General features: G+C 51.8%; 1 protein-coding gene across 1 annotated transcript in view; it reads left to right on the top strand.

Moving 5' to 3' along the window:
* The window catches only part of GPC3 (glypican 3), a 294,690-nt gene that overhangs the window by 113,393 nt on the left and 162,857 nt on the right, over positions 1-18,440 (top strand). Inside the window, exons 4-5 of the mRNA XM_075573174.1 lie at positions 15,721-15,854; positions 17,599-17,724. Coding sequence (XP_075429289.1) covers positions 15,721-15,854; positions 17,599-17,724 — 260 coding nt within the window. The remainder of the gene's footprint in view (positions 1-15,720; positions 15,855-17,598; positions 17,725-18,440) is intronic.

Below are 18,440 nucleotides of genomic sequence, written 5' to 3'. Positions count from 1 at the left end.
ACACACAGTTAATGATGCATTGCCTTTTGTTATTTTAATGCATCTTCTACTGTGTTTCCCTCCACATCTTGTCATAGTGAACGTGAGCTATAGTTCTGTGTGACAATAGGCAAGTCAGTGTATACATAAACCCACCCATACACCCGGTGCGAAAACTTACTTTGTGACATCTTTGGTTCTGTATTCTCCTACAGTGTCTTCTGTGGTTTGTATCTATACACTGATCGTTTAATATACATCTAGTCAATTAATCCCTTCTCAACACTAATAGGGGGCATTGCAAATGAAATCGAGTTCAATAACCAGTTGTTAGTGTTGCAAGCGTATTTATTACAAGGCTCTATAACTGGCGGCCGCGGGATCAGACTGGTCTTGATGGTGGCCCAAGTCCTCAAGCCCCCCCAACAGGCCAGGTTTTCAGGATATCCCTGCTTCAGAACAGGTAGCTCAATCAGACCCGGCTTCAGCACAGGTGGCTCAATTAGAGGCTCAGTCGACTGAGCCAATGATTGAGCCACCTGTGCTGAAGCAGGGATATCCTGAACACCTGACATGTTGGGGGGCTTGAGGAGTGGAGTTGAGCAGCTCTGTCTTAGACTGTAATACCAGTTGCTTAAGCGTCCACGTGCAGTTTTTCCCACTAAAACTCACTTTGAAGGTAATATAAATGCACACGGTGCAGATGTTATACATGCTTGTAAAATGTCTAAATATAATGTTGTTTCATATTAAATTACAATAAGCTTGTGACCCTTCTGCTCCTAAACCTTTTCTGATCCGTCCCTTTTGGAAAACGAGTGGAAGAGCTCTGATCTATTATTTAAGGAACAAAGTGAACACACACACCAGGCGATGCACAAAAAGACACTCTGAGGCTTAATAAATGCAAGAAAAGTCCTGCTGCTAAACTCGGAAATGTACATCTGCAGTCTGACAGGGGTACAGCACCCAAAACATAGGTACACTTTTGCCCTTAAAGCAGCAAAACATTCAATATCCTACGTGTGTTTTTTATTTTGTTTAAATAAATCAGTTCTGCAGTATTGGATAATATTTAGTGCATAAAGACAATCCCCCCAAAAATCAACTCTTAATGCCATTCATAATGAGTTTTAATACACTGAGCATCCTTTGGTTGCTATAGCAGGTTTTAGCCCACCTCCTGAGTAGTGCAAGGTCTTTGGCAACAAATGATCATAAACAGGAAAGTGTTGCAGTGTTCCCAGCAGGAGACTGTGTCAGAGCTGCAAGAATAAATCATGTTATTGTAGTAATATAAGGTTACATTTTAGCTGCTGAGTTACACTGACTGAAGGATTTATTGAAACTGAATGGTAGCTACTGTGTAAAGGTGGGTTTCGTGGTATCTATCTATCTATCTATCTATCTATCTATCTATCTATCTATCTATCTATCTATCTATCTATCTATCTATTTCTATATATATTTCTCAAACCGTTGTATGTATGTTTGTCTGTCCGTCCTGTGTCTCCCTGTGTCTAGGGGCAATCACATTGGACCTTTGGCCCGTCACTCCGCCTCAGGCCAATGAGATGGCTCCCTTGGCCCGCCCGCCCCCGCACACCTCTCATTGGCCAGTGTGGTCTAACAGTGACACACACACAGACACACACACACACACAAACCAACCAGCTGGCGCCACCTCCCGCCCAGGTAAGTAACTAAACCGCCGCCTCCCCTCCCAGCGCACACCGCTGCCGCCGCCGCCTCAAACCCCTGTGCCTCCCGCTGCCTCACACTGCCTCACCCCTGTGCCTCCCACTGCCTCACCCCTGTGCCTCACACCGCCTCCCGCTGCCTCCAACCCCTGCGCCTCTCCTCCCAGCGCACACCTCTGCCGCCGGGGCCTGCGCCTCCCCTCCCAGTGCAAAACCCCTGCGCCTCCCCTCCCAGTGCAAAACCCCTGCGCCTCCCCTCCCTTCCCGCATTGCCTCCAAGCTCACACCCCGGCCGCTAGAGTCAGCGGCCGCACGGGAGCGTGCACCCGGGACAAAGCGGGGGAGCAGACAGCCGGCCGGGGGAGCAGCCACAACAATTTCAGGCATGCTGCCTCCCGCCTCAGATCCGCGTGGGAGCGGGCGGACGGGTGAGGGAGCGGGCGGACGGGTGAGGGAGCGGGCGGACGGGTGAGGGAGCGGGCGGACGGGTGAGGGAGCGGGCGGACGCATGCACGCGCCCCCATCTGCAGACGTCCACAACAGACGCAAGGTTTCGGGGAGGGGAGGGGGGGCGGACGACCGGCAGACAGTGGGGGAGGGACGAGCAAGCGGCCATATGATACACTGTCACTTACCTCACCCCCCCTCATCTCCCCCCCTCATCTCCCCCCCTCCCCGTCTCCCCCCCCATTTATCCCCCCATCTCCCCGTCTCCCCCACTCCCCTCCTTCACCCCTCCCCTCCTTCCCCCCTCCCTCTCCTTCACCTCACCCTCACTCCCCCCTCCACCTCCCGTCACCCCCCCTCACCTCCTGTCACCCCTCCACCTCCCGTCACCCCCCTCTCTACCTCCCGTCACCCCCCTTCCCGTCACCCCCCCCTCCACCTCCCGTCACACTCCCTCCGTCACCCCCCCTCCACCTCCCGTCACCCCCCCTCCACCTCCCTTCACCCCCCCTCCACCTCCCGTCACCCCCCCTCCACCTCCCGTCACCCTCCTCCCGTCACCCTCCCCCCATCACCGCCCCCTCCTTTCGGCCGCCCTCCCGCCTCTGCCTTTCGCCCGCCCGCCCTTCTGTCTTTCACCCGCCCACCGCTCACACCCCTGCACCACACAGCCGCCGCACGCACTCAACAGACACCCGCCACACTCAACACACACCCGCCGCCTCTCACCCACCCCACACACTCGACACACACCTGCCGCCTCCCGCCCCTACGTACCAACATCACTGACCAGCTGTCGCCCGCACTCGCCACACACCAACCGCCTCACACCCTAGCAGGACCCCCACCCACAGCCAGCACTCACTACCCACGCGCCACCCGTACTGAACACCCACCCGCCGCCTCACACCCTAGCAGGACACACACCTCACATTTTTACATCACTTAGGTCACCAAAATATACATTGTACTGTGGTGTGTTTACAATAAACCATTTTTATACATCGTATTATATTTTCTTCCATCTTTCTTTTCAACATTATTATCCAACCTTTCCAACAAATAGTCAACCTATTGTTCCACGATTTATAAATAATGCTACCTATTACGTATTTACATCCCGGGCAACGCCGGGTATATCAGCTAGTAGTAAATAAAAATACCACTTGTGCATTTGCATCTCACGCACGCACACACGCACTATATCTGATGTTGGGGAGAACATCTTTTTTGTATATCGGTAACACTAACAGACTAACCATACGTTATTCAGGAGTAGCACCGGGTTAATATTAGGTTATTTGCTTTAGTGCATAGGCATTAGGTTATTCATAACGTTAATTTAAGTCACCGCTAACTTAAATAGCCTAACGGAGCTTAGCACATCTGGATAGTCACACAAAGTATTGGGGGGAGGGGGCAGGGGATGGGGGGGGGGCGACCAACAGGACAACAGCAGTGATACATAATAATCATTAATCAATTATTTTTACAAGAGAAATGTAAGAAAGCAGTTCAATAACAGAGTAGTGCATGCATGGAGACACAGCCCAGAAGATGTGGTTAAGGGTATTGCTGTGAAGAAGTTAAATGGCTTGGTTTAGACACAAGGGGCCTTTAAATAGAGGGAAAACTGATTAAATGGTGTGTGAGACGTGGCGGCAGGTTGCAATAGGGGCAAACTATGTGGGTCAAATAGTCCTCATGTGTGTGTACAGTCAGTGCCATGCTGGGTTTAGATTGGAAGCTGGGTGATTGTTCCATGCATAAAGTTGATAAGGAGTTGTATGCAAACTAGGAATCTGCTTAAGAGAAGTATGGATTGCTATAAATTATGCACTATAAGCACACATATGAATGAAGGATATGGATAATGAGTTTAAATAGGCAATCAATAAGAACGGTGCAGCCAAATGTTTATTTAGTTCTCTTAATTAGTATTCATTTGAGAGTACACTGAGCAGTATGTTTAAAGCTATGTAATCAGTCGAGCAGCATGGCAGATTTAAATCTGTAATAAAAGCCTTTGGGAAATTAAGAAGACAAAGCATTAAACACACACTTGGCATTAACATACATTAGCATTTTTACGATACCTGTAGAAATATTGAACGTGCGTGGGTTACACTGTAGGGAAGTTTGGGGACTTTTGCGCCCCTGATTTTGTTGCATTCCTGCTCTTTCACAACTGACTACAACTACATTTTGTAAAAGCAAAACCAGCCCCATGCAAGGTGAATTCTTCCAAAAGGATATAAGGAGTAGGCAGCACACAATGTATATATAAGAGACTGAAACGGGTATAAGTGGTGCAAAGGGAACAGGGGGGGGGGGGGGGGCTCAACCATCCCAAATAATACAAAACAGGTGTTCCCAGCACTCAAACATGGAATAGGCAGGAAATCTGCAAATATAGAAATGTAATATGAAAGTATATCATAACACGGGAATACACCAAATGGTGGATGTGGGAGTAATAGTAAAGGGGAGGTGATAATCACTCCAGGTGTGAAAGAACACCTTATGGGGAAGGGTACATGGGAGGAGAAGGAATGGGGAGAAAAAGCAAAAAATAGGAAGGAGCGGGGGGGCATAAAAAATGGAGGGTGCCAAAAAATGAAAGGTAAGTAGAGGGGGGCAACGTTTCGGGGATATTGGTGGCCCTTGAGGACTGGAGTTGCCCACCCCTTGTCCACACCATAGCCGTATGTGTTCTGTGCCTGCTTCTGCAGGTTGATTTTCGATTACCGTGTATATAAGTGATGTTGTGGTAAATCCTACTTTCTGTATTCTGAAAGGCAAGAGGATGCACATGTTAGTTTCACGCCCTCTGAATAACACCCCACTGGGCAGTATATGCCGGTTTCAGTGTCTGCCGTGTTGCAAACTGACTGGTGTGAATGCTGTGTGCACGTTTGGTGTAGGGGGCAGCCGCTGTTTGCTTTGCACATTGCCTGAGATCCTTCGAGGTGTTTATCCAGGTCACGTTTTGAACTGAGACATAGTGATGCAGCCACTTCATTTACTGTGCGGTTTTATGGTTCAATGTATGCAGTCTAGGGTGACTTGCCGAAGCCACTCTCCTGCAGCCAACTCGCCACGAAGATAACCCCATAACCTTACCCCCAAAGCCCCCCTAACATTAAGTCCTTACGCTAACCCTTACCCCAAAACTCCTAACTTTAACCCCTTACCCTAAAACACTAACCTTAACCCCTAATGCTAACGCTAATGTTCACTCTAAAAACCTTAACCCCTTACTCTAAAACGCCTAGCCTTAACCCCTTACCCTAATAAGCTAAACCTTAACCCCTTACCTTATAACCCATAATCAGAGCCCTTACCCTAACCCATAACCTCACCCTTTACCCTAAAACCCCTAACCTTGATCCCTTACCCTTGAACCCATAATCGGAGCCCTTACCCTAATATCCCCAACCTTAACTCCTTACCCAACCCCCTAACCTCACCCTAAAAAGCGCAACCCTTAAAGTTAACCCCTCGGTGGCGAGTTGACTACGGCAAGTTGTCCCATTACACAATATTTGACCCCCCCTTAGCGGAGCACTGCGGCACATGCATTGTGTATTCTGGAATATGCGCGTTGCGTATTTTACACTTAGACCTTGGATTTGCAAAGCTTTGACACACGTTAAATGATGAAACAGCCGTTAACCTTTACAGTGCCCTATTGACGCACCTAGACTGTCATGTAATATCTAGAACGCCAGAGGCCCGTATGACGTTCTAGGTATATCATGGGCAAATGCTGTTTTTGCATGGGGTGATCGGGCTGACTGCTTCAACAGAGCAACTAAATGGCAGGAGAACTCTCTCCAATTCCGTTTCCTCCTTTTATCGGCGGTCTGATCATGGGACACGAAAGTACTGGGTGTCCGAAGCACTCTGGTCTGCCAGACCACTGAAAAAGTTAACAATAAAAAGAGGTGTGGCTTATTGATTTTACTATAAGGCAACTTTAGCAATAGTGCTTTACCTGGTTTATTTCCCGTGTTAGAGCTCCCTCTAGTGGATGACACTTTTTTTTTTATTATAAAAGAGATTTATGTTATGGCAGAAAATGTAATCCTCTTAAAAATAAAAAAATAAAAATTGTTATATACATATATATATCTTTATTTATTTAGCGCCATCCAGGTACATAACGCTTCAAAGCAGTAATACACATGACATAATAATATAACACGTTATGGGAATAAGCGCTTCAGACATAAAACAATAGGAAAAGGAGTCCCTGCCCCGAAGAGCTTACAATCCAAGTGGTTAGTGGGGAGAACGTACAGAGACAGTAGGAGGGTGTTCTGGTAAGTGCGTCTGCAGGGGGCCAAGGTCAGTGCATATGAGATGTGTAGTATCAGCCAGCGGAGCAACCCACATGCTTCGTTAAAGGGGTGTGCTTTAATAAAGGACCTAAAGGTGGATAGAGAGGGTGCCAGTCGGATATTGAGGGGAAGGGCGTTCCAGAGGTGCGGCGCAGTGAGTGAGAGAGGTTTTAGGCGCGAGAGGGCTTTAGATACATTTTGCTTCCCTTTTGGAAGTTCACCCCCTTTCCATTCCTGCAGCCCTTCCATGCTTCCCGAGGGCTAGTAAATCCATTCTAAAACCTGCACTGCCTGGGATAGAACAAAATGTCAGAACCGAATCATGTAATCTTTTTTATTCTCATGATGTCACCGTCCTCACTTGGGAGGTAGAGCCAATAAACACGAAGGATGAGATAGGAAGGAGATTCTGGGGGGGAAACATAGCAACCGTAAAATATCCCTAATAAAGTGGAAGCCCTTAAAACCCCAGTTATTTACATTAGTAGGTTTTGCGGTTATTGTTTGAAGAAATGTAGGGTGAGAATTGTAAATGGTCTCTCTCCAATATGTTATTAGCACATATTTGATTTTGGATGGGGGGGTGTGGGGGGGGGGGGGCACCTTTAAGGCAGCCATACCCCCAGGCGCCTATAAGTTTAACCCGTATTAGTATCTCAACCCCTGAGCATGTCCTGCTTTTTGCTTAAGTGTTAAAAAATCATGATATCTTAACCTCCAGCTTCTAAAGTTACCACGGTAACCTTTATTCTGCACTGGACACTGGATAAAGCTCCCTTTTTAAGTTCTCTGATGCTTCGTATTCTAGTTCCTGAACGGAGCATCAAATTGAAAAAAAAAAGAAATAAAAACAGTGTTAGAAAGGGCAAGAGCCCTCCATGACTAAACTAAAAAACAGGATAAATGAAGTAATGCTTATGGAGAAGCGAACCGCGCACCTTAAGCAAAAAACGATAGCTTTCTATAAAATCTGGGAACCATGGTTAATCATATTGTATTGTATGTCTTTATTTATATAGCGCCATTAATGTACATAGCGCTTCTTAGTAGTAATACACATGGTAATCAAGTAAATAACAGATAATATAAATAACAGATCATGGTAATAAGAGCTTCAGACATAAAAGTAACATTTCGGAAGAGGAGTCCCTGCCCCGAGGAGCTTACAGTCTAATTGGTAGGTAGGGAGAACGTACAGAGACAGTAGGAGGGAGTTCTGGTAAGTGCGTCTGCAGGGGGCCAAGCTTCATGTATCATGTGTTCAGAATATTCACAGTGCTATTCATATGCTTCTTTAAGCAAGTGTGTCTTAAGGTGGGTCTTAAAGGTGGATAGAGAGGGTGCTAGTCGGGTACTGAGGGGAAGGGCATTCCAGAGGTGTGGGGCAGTCAGTGAAAAAGGTTTAAGGCGGGAGAGAGCTTTAGATACAAAAGGGGGTAGAAAGAAGACATCCTTGAGAAGAACGCAAGAGTCGGGATGGTGCATAACGAGAAATTAGTGCTGAGATGTAAGGAGGGGCAGAAGAGTGTAGAGCTTTAAAAGTGAGGAGAAGAATGGAGTGTGAGATGCGGGATTTGATCGGAAGCCAGGAGAGGGATTTCATGAGGGGAGAACGAGTCAAGCTTACCAAGGAAGAAACAAGGAGATAAGGCAATACGGATAAGGAAGCGTTTGACAATCAGTACCTCTACGAAGTTTGTCCAAAAGGGACACCAGCGACCAGGGTAGACACTCTCTCTCTCCCCCCCCCCACTCTTTTCTCTCTCTCACTCCCCCCCCCCTCTTTCTTGGCCTCTCCGTTATCGGTAGGTCACCTGCCTCGGGCAACAGGTTTTGCCATCCTTTTCCCCCCCAAAAATACAAAAATGTTTCTGTATTAGGCTATGCATATCGTTCCTTTGTATGTACATTTTATATCTGCCTCATAAAAAAGTTTGAAAAAAAAAAGAAAGGGCAAGAGAAGTAAAACATAAAGAAATGAAGGGCGATCTGCTTGGACTGCTGCCTTAAAGAGGCAATCCATGCGGGTGATTAAAAAAAAAAAAGATTTTATAATAGGAAGCAGGGGGTGTCCCGAGCTGAATCAATAATCCAGATTAATTTCAGCCCCAGGGACCCCCTGCTTCCGGAGATACCTTCTGTAAGGGGTGCTGGTAGTCACTCGGCAAGCAGGGAACATGTTACAGCGCCAGTGCTCTGCGGGCCAATAGGAGGCCGTGACATCATCCGGCGCAGCTCCCTATTGGCCCAAGTGACGTGGGAGTTTTAAACCCCCAGAGAGATACGGGCACCCTCTTCGGAGGTACGTATCCCCGGAAGCAGGGGCTCCCCGGAGCTTGAATGGATGGGGTTCAGCTCTAGAGACCCCCTGCTTCAGTCCGCTTGGATTACCTCTTTAAAGGTGAAATGGCTTTTGAGAATGTTCTCGTCGCTGCTTTATTTATTCAGCTGCCCTGTATTTTTCATGGGGCTGTTTATTAGTCTTCCAAGATAATTCTGCTTTTCAGCAGATTAAATACTTTTTTCTTTCAATCCAAAGACCCTCCAGACCCTTTAGTTGCTTCCTCGATGATCACGAACAAGGTGATCATTTGATGGCAACCAGACTGATGGGGAGCCTGAAGTCGGTAATGTCATTTAGTAATGAAGGGGTTTATGCAGGGGCGAAGCTAGAGCCCGGGCTCTTGGGGGCCCGCTCCCCTGCCCTCTCCTGTCGTCGGCCCTGCTGACCATCTCTTCTCCCCCAGATAGAGGCAGGTAGGGGAAGATGACGGTATGCGGCAGCGGGCCGCTAGAGTTAACCAGGGGAGCAGCCGGCAGAGGAGTTAGGAGTTGAACGGAGGCAGAGCAGGATGACCGGGAAGGAGCGCGCCCCAGCGGTCCGACCCGGAAGTCTTTCTTACTTCTGGTGTCCTCCCCGGCCATCCTGCTCTGCCTCCGTGCAACTCCAAACTCCTCTGCCGGCTCCTCCTCTGCTCAACTGCAGTGGCCCGCTACCGCCGCATACCATAATCTCCCCCCGCCTACCTCTATCACCACCCTGCCCCACAGGTAGGCATGGAGGAGGGGGGGAGAGCCAGAGGAGGGGGGAAGAGCCGGAGGAGGGGGGGGAGAGCCGGAGGAGGGGGGGGGGAGAGCCGGAGGAGGGGGGGAGAGCCGGAGGAGGGGGAGATTGCCGGAGGAGGGGGAGATTGCCGGAGGAGGGGGAGATTGCCGGAGGAGGGGGAGAGAGCCGGAGGAGGGGGAGATTGCCGGAGGAGGAGAAAGAGCTGAGGATGTATGATGAGGAAGAGGGTGGGGGAGAGCTGAGGAGAGGTCCTCCAATTTAAATCGAGGCAAATTTTTCTCCTGAATCTTCGGAATATATTCACTTATAATGGGGCCCTGAACACTTTTTTTTGCCCGGGGTCCCGCCCATGTCTAGCTACGCCACAGGGTTTATGCCACCAGTGATACCTTGTTAATAACAAGTCACGCTGTTACTCTGTACGCAACCAATTTATATTCATAGTTATAAGATCGGAAGGCAGATACATTCATCTTTGCTTCCCAGATGTGCCCAGACACGATGAATGATGTTGTTTCATTAGGTGACAATCTCAGCGCTTTGTCACATTACAATGTTGGGTGTTGATGAGCGCGCTTTAGAATATAAGTGATGCTGTGCATATTTCATGAATGAATCGAGCACCTGAAAATAAAATGTTCATAAAGCATAAATAAAACTTCATACAGCGGGATTACAGCCACCCCTGGTGGACAGACTTAAAAAATCATGTTCTCTCTACTAAAACTGCCTTTTCCATGTCTTTATTTTGTCATCACATAGTATTGTAATATCACCCAATAGTTTTCGGCTTTGGAAAACGTTTGAGACAATACTTGATGGGCTCATTAAATAGGAAATCCATTGTACATTTTCATAAACCGTATTTCCTCGATTCTAAGACGCACCTTTTTCCCCATTTTCACATGTCTGAAATCGGATGCGACTTAGAATCGATGTTTAAAAAACAAACCAAAAAAAAACGAGGCTGCAAGGGGGCACTGCTGGAGTACCGGCTGGACGGGAAGCCGGAGACGCCGCAGTAGGGAGGGCTGCTGGAGTGCCGGCTGGACGGGAAGCCGGAGACGCCGCAGTGGGGAGGGTCTGCTGGAGTGGCGGTCGGATGGGAAGCCGGAGACGCCGCAGTGGGAGGGCTGCTGGAGAGCCGGCCAGACGGGAAGCCGGAGACGCCGCAGTAGGGAGGGCTGCTGGAGTGCCGGCTGGACGGGAAGCCGGAGACGCCGCAGTGGGGAGGGCTGCTGGAGTGCCGGCTGGACGGGAAGCCGGAGACGCCGCAGTGGGGAGGGCTGCTGGAGTGCCGGCTGGACGGGAAGCCGGAGACGCCGCAGTGGGGAGGGTCTGCTGGAGTGGCGGTCGGATGGGAAGCCGGAGACGCCGCAGTAGGGAGGGCTGCTGGAGTGCCGGCTGGACGGGAAGCCAGAGACGCCGCAGTGGGGGAGGGCTGCTGGAGTACCGGCTGGACGGGAAGCCGGAGACGCCGCAGTGGGGGAGGGCTGTTGGAGTACCGGCTGGACGGGAAGCCGGAGACGCCGCAGTGGGGGAGGGCTGCTGGAATACCGGCTGGACGGGAAGCCGGAGACGCCGCAGTGGGGAGGGTCTGCTGGAGTACCGGCTGGAAGGGAAGCCGGAGACGGCGCAGTGGGGAGGGTCTGCTGGAGTGGCAGCCAGACGGGAAGCCGGAGATGCCGCAGTGGGGAGGGTCTGCTGGAGTACCGGCTGGACGGGAAGCCGGAGACGCCGCAGTGGGGGAGGGCTGCTGGAGTGGCGGCCGGACGGGAAGCCGGAGACGCCGCAGTGGGGGAGGGCTGCTGGAATGCCGGCCGGACGGGAAGCCGGAGACGCTGCAGTGGGGAGGGCTGCTGGAGTACCGGCTGGACGGGAAGCCGGAGACGCCGCAGTCGGGAGGGCTGCTGGAGTACCGGCTGGACGGGAAGCCGGAGACGCCGCAGTGGGGAGGGCTGCTGGAGTGCCGGCTGGACGGGAAGCCAGAGACGCCGCAGTGGGGAGGGCTGCTGGAGTACCGGCAGGACGGGAAGCCGGAGACGCCACAGTGGGGAGGGCTGCTGGAGTACCTGCTGGACGGGAAGCCGGAGACGCCGCAGTAGAGAGGGCTGCTGGAGTGCAGGCTGGACGGGAAGCCGGAGACGCCGCAGTGGGGAGGGCTGCTGGAGTGCCGGCTGGACGGGAAGCCGGAGCCGCCGCAGTGGGGAGGGCTGCTGGAGTGCCGGCTGGACGGGAAGCCGGAGACGCCGCAGTCGGGAGGGCTGCTGGAGTACCGGCTGGACGGGAAGCCGGAGACGCCGCAGTGGGGAGGGCTGCTGGATTGCCAGCTGGACGGGAAGCCGGAGCCGCCGCAGTGGGGAGGGCTGCTGGAATGCCGGCCGGCCGGGAAGCCGGAGACGCCGCAGTGGGGGAGGGCTGCTGGAGTGCCGGCTGGACGGGAAGCCGGAGACGCTGCAGTGGGGAGGGTCTGCTGGAGTACCGGCTGGAAGGGAAGCCGGAGACGGTGCAGTGGGGAGGGTCTGCTGGAGTGGCGGCCAGACGGGAAGCCGGAGACGCCACAGTGGGGAGGGTCTGATGGAGTACCGGCTGGACGGGAAGCCGGAGACGCCGCAGTGGGGGAGGGCTGCTGGAGTGGCGGCCGGACGGGAAGCCGGAGACGCCGCAGTGGGGGAGGGCTGCTGGAATGCCGGTCGGACGGGAAGCCGGAGACGCTGCAGTGGGGAGGGCTGCTGGAGTACCGGCTGGACGGGAAGCCGGAGACGCCACAGTGGGGAGGGCTGCTGGAGTACCGGCTGGAAGGGAAGCCAGAGACGCCGCAGTGGGGAGGGCTGCTGGAGTGCCGGCTGGACGGGAAGCCAGAGACGCCGCAGTGGGGAGGGCTGCTGGAGTACCGGCTGGACGGGAAGCCGGAGATGCCGCAGTAGGGAGGGCTGCTAGAGTGGACGCCGGAGATGCCGCAGTGGGGGAGGGCTGCTGGAATACCGGCTGGACGGGAAGCCGGAGACGCCGTAGTGGGGGAGGACTGCTGGAATACCGGCTGGATGGGAAGCCGGAGACGCCGCAGTGGGGAGGGCTGCTGGAGTGCCGGCTGGACGGGAAGCCGGAGACGCCGCAGTGGGGAGGGCTGCTGGAGTGCCGGCTGGACGGGAAGCCGGAGACGCCGCGTGGGGGAGGGCTGCTTGGGTACCGGCCGGACGGGAAGCCGGAGACGCCGCAGTGGGGGAGGGCTGCTGGTTTACCCACAGGTGGTGGAAGGACGAGGTTAATCCTGGCCACGTGGAGCCCTGACCGACTCGATGCAGCAGAGACAAAGCTTCCTATTCACTCTATAAATTGTCCCATTCAAACCTCCCACCCACACCGACCTCACCCATCCGGGATGTAGCCATGTCCCCTGCCTGTGATTGGCCCGTTCTGCCCACCCACCTTGCTCCTGATTGGCTGAGCAGGAGGTTGTTGTTTTTTCCACAAATTGTTATTACCGTATTTCCTCGATCAATGGCGCGTCTTGCAATCGAGGCAATACGGTAACTGCATTGTAACTTGTTTTGTGTTACTGGAATCAATCCTAAAGCTGAGTCCATGGTCAGCGCTTAGGCGCTGACCCATGCTGTGGCACGCTGACGCTTGTCAGTGGGCCCCTGCAGCCGCAATGAGAGCGGCTTTAGCAGGGGCTCGCGCACGCGTCCGCAGGTGTAGCTGTTACATTTTTTTTTAGTTTGAGCGCTCACGGGAGCGCAGGGCCGGTCACGTGAGCGGTTCACCCAATGAGGGCAAACCAGCTCCATGACGGCGCGGGAACTAAGGCCAGGGAAAGCACCCGCTTTCCCTTAGCCTCAGGGCGCCTCCGGACCATGTCACCATGAGTCACCATGGACTCAGCCTTAGGCTAAGGCCCCACTCCCTCAATCAGCGCACCCGCACTGCAGACAGGCAGCGCGCTGACAGGCACAAACCACGATATGCGGTCTGTAGGGAGCCGGGAGCTGGAGCGGGAGGGGGGCGGGAGTGGGAGGGGGGGGGGCGTGGTTTGAGCGGAGGGATCCACTACTCCCCCCCCTCCCTCCACGGGCTCGGTCTCCCGGGCTGCAGGAGGGAGCTGCTGCGGGCTGCTGCAAGGTAAGCAGCTCCCGCTCCCTCCCCCTTCCCCCACAAATGACACACACACACACACCACCCCCTACCTTGTGTAGGAAGCTCTCTGACAGCTCCCGCCCCCCGCCGCTGATAGGCTCATCAGCGCACCACGTGACGCGTCACCGCTCGGGATCACAATTTTCTTGCATCCCCTGGTGGCTGACGCGTCACAGCGCGTAGTGAGCCGTGCAGCGAGGGGGGGACTGGGACCGGCTCAGAAGGATTCCCCTGCTGGTAGGGAACGCTCACTGCAGCGGGTCCCAGCCCTTAGACTTTTGCCAGCATCACAAACATGGTTCTGGTGTTAACACCTTGCACAGTATGAGACTGCATTGATGAAACTTCTTAATATGTAGGTTGCTGGGTAATTGGTTAAAGAATTAGTTTAACGGACAGTAATTCCATTGTATATCAGGATACCATACGTATTTTTCTAAACCAGCAGCAGCCAATCAGGATGGAAGAAGCTGCCCGGCCCCCCTAGCAACAGCCCTGCTCTCGCCCTGCTCAGGGAAATCCTGTGGCCCCCCCAAGCCGGTCAGGTCACTATGTCCAGAGAGGTAATACCAATATACACCTACATGCCCAGTATTACCTCTCATTTTTACTGGACAGTGTGTCCAAATACAGGACAGTGTGGTTCAATACCGGACACCTGGCAACACTACCTGAACCAGGGGGTCTCCCCAGATGTGATCGACGGTCACCTGCTGTCCAGGGAAACCCCCCCTCCCCAGTTCCTGAGGTAGGAGGTTTTTTTCATCCTCGGGCAAAAATACTTGCCTGGTGGACACAATATGGCCGCCAAGGGCAGCCTACAGACGTAACCAACATTAGTGCAACCCGTGGTGTAACATGACATTCACAACGCGCCCACGGGAAAAGCGGCCGTTGTTTTGAATCAGCCGTGCGCGAGAAGGGGACGGGGCTATCGTGCGACGTCGCATGCGGGAGCAGGCCCACGGGTTGCAATAATGTTGGCTTCATCTGTTGCTCCAGCGGCCAATAGAAAGATACCACGTCATCGGAAAATGGCGTTTGGGACTTGCTATTGGTGTCGTTTTTTTTGTGTGTGTCACACCGGCATATTAAAACTACAAGTAACTTGGGAGCCAATGGATCCCCGGAGGTAGGGGGGCAGTGGGCCCCCAGTTCAAATCCATTTAAAAAGAAAAATACAAAAAAGTGGGAACTGCTGCTTTCAAGCAGAAAAACTTGAAAAATCCTATATGTTTTTTTTTTTAAATAAATCAGTTCTGTAGTATTAGATCATTCTGTCTACATTTTTTCTTAAATTCTAATGCCATTTTTAATGATTTTTTAAAATGTACAGATTATCCTTTGGTTGCTACAGCAATCATTTAGAAAGTCACATCCACCGCCTCTTTTGAAATAGGCTCTGACGCACACCTTTTGTGAGCTCTGCCCTTTGGCAACAAAGTATCACACACATATCTGTTGTGTTCCAAACAGCAGACTGTCTACTACTCTGAAATCTGTAACAATAATATGTCTCACTTAGTAATATAATGTTACATATCAGCTGCAGCATTTCACAGACAGAAGGCTGCCATTTTGTTAGGCCCACAATCAGGAGCACCAAACGATTGCCCGTTTAGGTAAGAATGTAGAATTATACATTGTCACATGCTTTACATATACAAATAAGAAAAAAAAGGGGAATGTAGTATTGCTGCTTTAATGTTATTTTGTTAATTGGTAAATTGTATATTGTAATTATAATCAATCCCGATAAACTCCTAAACCAATAATAAAAATGTATAATATGTACACTTCATGAAATGAAGGTTTCGCTGGTTTACACTTTAATATTGTAACATTTTTTTTTGTCTAGTAAATGTTATCAACCGATTACAAATGTGCACTTTGATTCTGAGAGAGGAAAACATATTACATTAAAAATGGACCAATTTGGGGGGGGAAAAAAGGGTAAACTGAGCCATGGATTATAATTGTATTTTTTTTTTTAGTTATTTATGTTTTGTGCAAGACTTGTAACACAAGGAATATTTCCTTTTTTCAGGTTAATAAACTATGCAGCTCTCCTAAACAAAGGGTGTCCAGATCCACACATTACCCGAGGAAGCTACATATTAATAAGAAAGTCTTTAAGATCTCACAAGCCGAACATGAAGACACCCTATCTGGGAAGAGAAGGTAAGCCACTGACGTATATACCTTGGTGCTTATTACATTACTGGTTTTTTTATACACTACCCAGACCTACAGGACAGGTGTAAATTAGAAGCATAAACATATATTGTTCATTGCACACAGGGCCGGCTGGGATTAACACGGGACTCAGTGCAGGGGCTTTTGCTGGGGGGGGCTCGTACCTGGTCCGGCGCGGCATCTCCTCCAACGCAGTGTTGTGATGTCGCACCGCCATGTTGTCATGGCAACGCGCCGCCACGTGGCTTCACGTTGGCATGGCAACATGGCGCTACGACGTCACGTTGTCAGGGCAACGCGACGCCATTTGACATCGCGGCGTCATGATAACAACAACACAGGAAATGAGCCCTGTAGAAAATATTCAGCAGAATATTTATTGTGTGACACTTGTGCTGGGAGCTCACAGTGGGGGGTTAAGACCCTTTGGGCCCCTTGGCGCCAAGACTTAGGGGGCCTTTCCCCTCTGGGCAGCCTTCATCCGGCGCGACGCGGTGTCATGTGATGTCGGGTCGCCATGGCAATGTGACGCTGCAGGAGGTGGACCGCTTCAGAGAAGGTAAGAGACACACCCCTCTCTCTCTTAGGGTGAGCCTCCAGTCTTCACTGTGGCATGCATGCCCCGCGGGGGGGGGCGGCGCGTGCACAGCGCTACACCGCGGTCTGAGGGGAGAGGGAAGGTTTGCGACGGGAGGGGGTGTGGTGGTGGGTTTGCAGGGGCGTGGCCATGACGTCCCATGGCTGGTTCGCCCTCATTGGCTGAACCGCCGGCGGGGGCGTGGCCACGCCTCCATCGCAAACGCTGAACTCAGATTCCCCTGCCTGCCTGAAAACATGTCGCGCATCGCAGGGGAAAGGTGTGCGACAAGGTAGGAACTGGGACTGTGCGCTGTAGTAGTTGGTGGGACCGCAGCCTTAGGCAGTGCACTTCCGGTCCCAGTTCCTACCTTGTCGCGCACCTTTCCCCTGCGATGCGCGCATCAGGCAGGCAGGGGAATCTGAGTTCAGCGTTTGCGACGGAGGCGTGGCCACGCCCCCGCCGGCGGTTCAGCCAATGAGGGCGAACCAGCCATGGGACATCATGGCCACGCCCCCGCAAACCCACCACCACACCCCCTCCCGTCGCAAACCTTCCCTCTCCCCTCAGACCGCAGATCGCGGTGTAGCGCTGTGCACGCGCCGCCCCCACCCCCTCCTCCCCTCGCCGGGCGCGCGTGCCACAGTGAAGACTGGGGACTCACCCTAACACACGCGCACACACACAAACATGCCCCCCACATATCTTACCTTGGGTGAGGTCTTGGGACTCTGCAGCTCCCTCCTCCGGGCCGGCGGAAGTTGTATCCCTGGCGCTGACAGTGACTGCCGGGCTGTGGCATGGGGAGCTGGGGAGCCTCAGCACCGGCCCACCGCAACTTACCGGGGTCGCCTATCCTTGGGGCCCCTAGGCACATGCCTAATCCGGCACTGGGACCTCATGTGTATACATTAAAGGAAACACATTTTTTCCTATGGTGGAAAATGGCCACCATAGTGTTTAATCCCGACCAATCGGAAAATGGGCTCAAGATATCAGTGGGCTGCGACACCATGAACAGAGAGGTAGGAATCACTGTACAGAACTAAAAACATTCAAACAAAATCAACAATAATAGACCAAGTAACAAACATTGCACCTCGAGCACCCGGTAAGGTATACAGCGGCTGACAACTTGTGTTCTTCTTTCAGGGACTTTATTATGAAGCTGAAAACCTACAGCAATTTTTATGGCAACTTATCTGTGCACGTGTGCAACAAGAGCCCTGTTGTTCAAAACAATACTTCCTGCTGGAATGGACAAGAGATTGTGGAGAGGTAAATGTATATAATATATCCTTTATATTTTATTTTATATAATAATATATGTTTTATTTTATTTAGCATGGTAGAGCTTACAAGCTAATGTTGGTGCCCGAGGCACAGGGGGGTTTGGGTTACTTGCCCACGGTCACAAGGAGAGTTGACATTGGGATTCTACTCGGGTTCCTCCCTTCAGCGAGATTACCACTAAGTTTCTCCTTTGGTCCAGTATTGTTGACTACTTGGGGTTCTTATAACACCTGTCCAGTGATTATATTCTCCCACCTTCATCACTCTGGTCCATGGGTTCTCAATTCCAGTCCTCAACACCCCCCAACAGGTCAAGTTTCCAGGCTATCCATGCTTCAGCACAGGTGGCTCAATCAGTCCCTGCTTCAGCACAGGTGGCTCAGTCGAAGATTGAGCCACCTGCTTCAGCACAGGTCTTAGACTGAGCCACTGATTGAGCCATCTGTGCTGAAGCAGGGATATCCTTAAAACCTGACCTGTTGGGGGGGGCGGGTTGGGGGGGGGGGGTCTTGAAGACTGGAGTTGAGCACCTCTGGTCTAGTGAATAACTAAGCACAAAGCATGATGATACTGATGATATGTTTTCATCTTTATACCAGAAACAAAGAAAGCACAAGTTAATTCGACACAAAAACAGCTAGGTTGGCTCCCTTGTGTTGAACAGGATCCAAATAAGGAGCAGAAATTGCAACGGGATAATC

This window comes from Ascaphus truei, chromosome 16 (genome assembly GCF_040206685.1).
Source record: "Ascaphus truei isolate aAscTru1 chromosome 16, aAscTru1.hap1, whole genome shotgun sequence".
Taxonomy (NCBI): Eukaryota; Metazoa; Chordata; class Amphibia; order Anura; family Ascaphidae; genus Ascaphus; species Ascaphus truei.
This window is presented reverse-complemented; position numbering and strand designations above follow the sequence as displayed.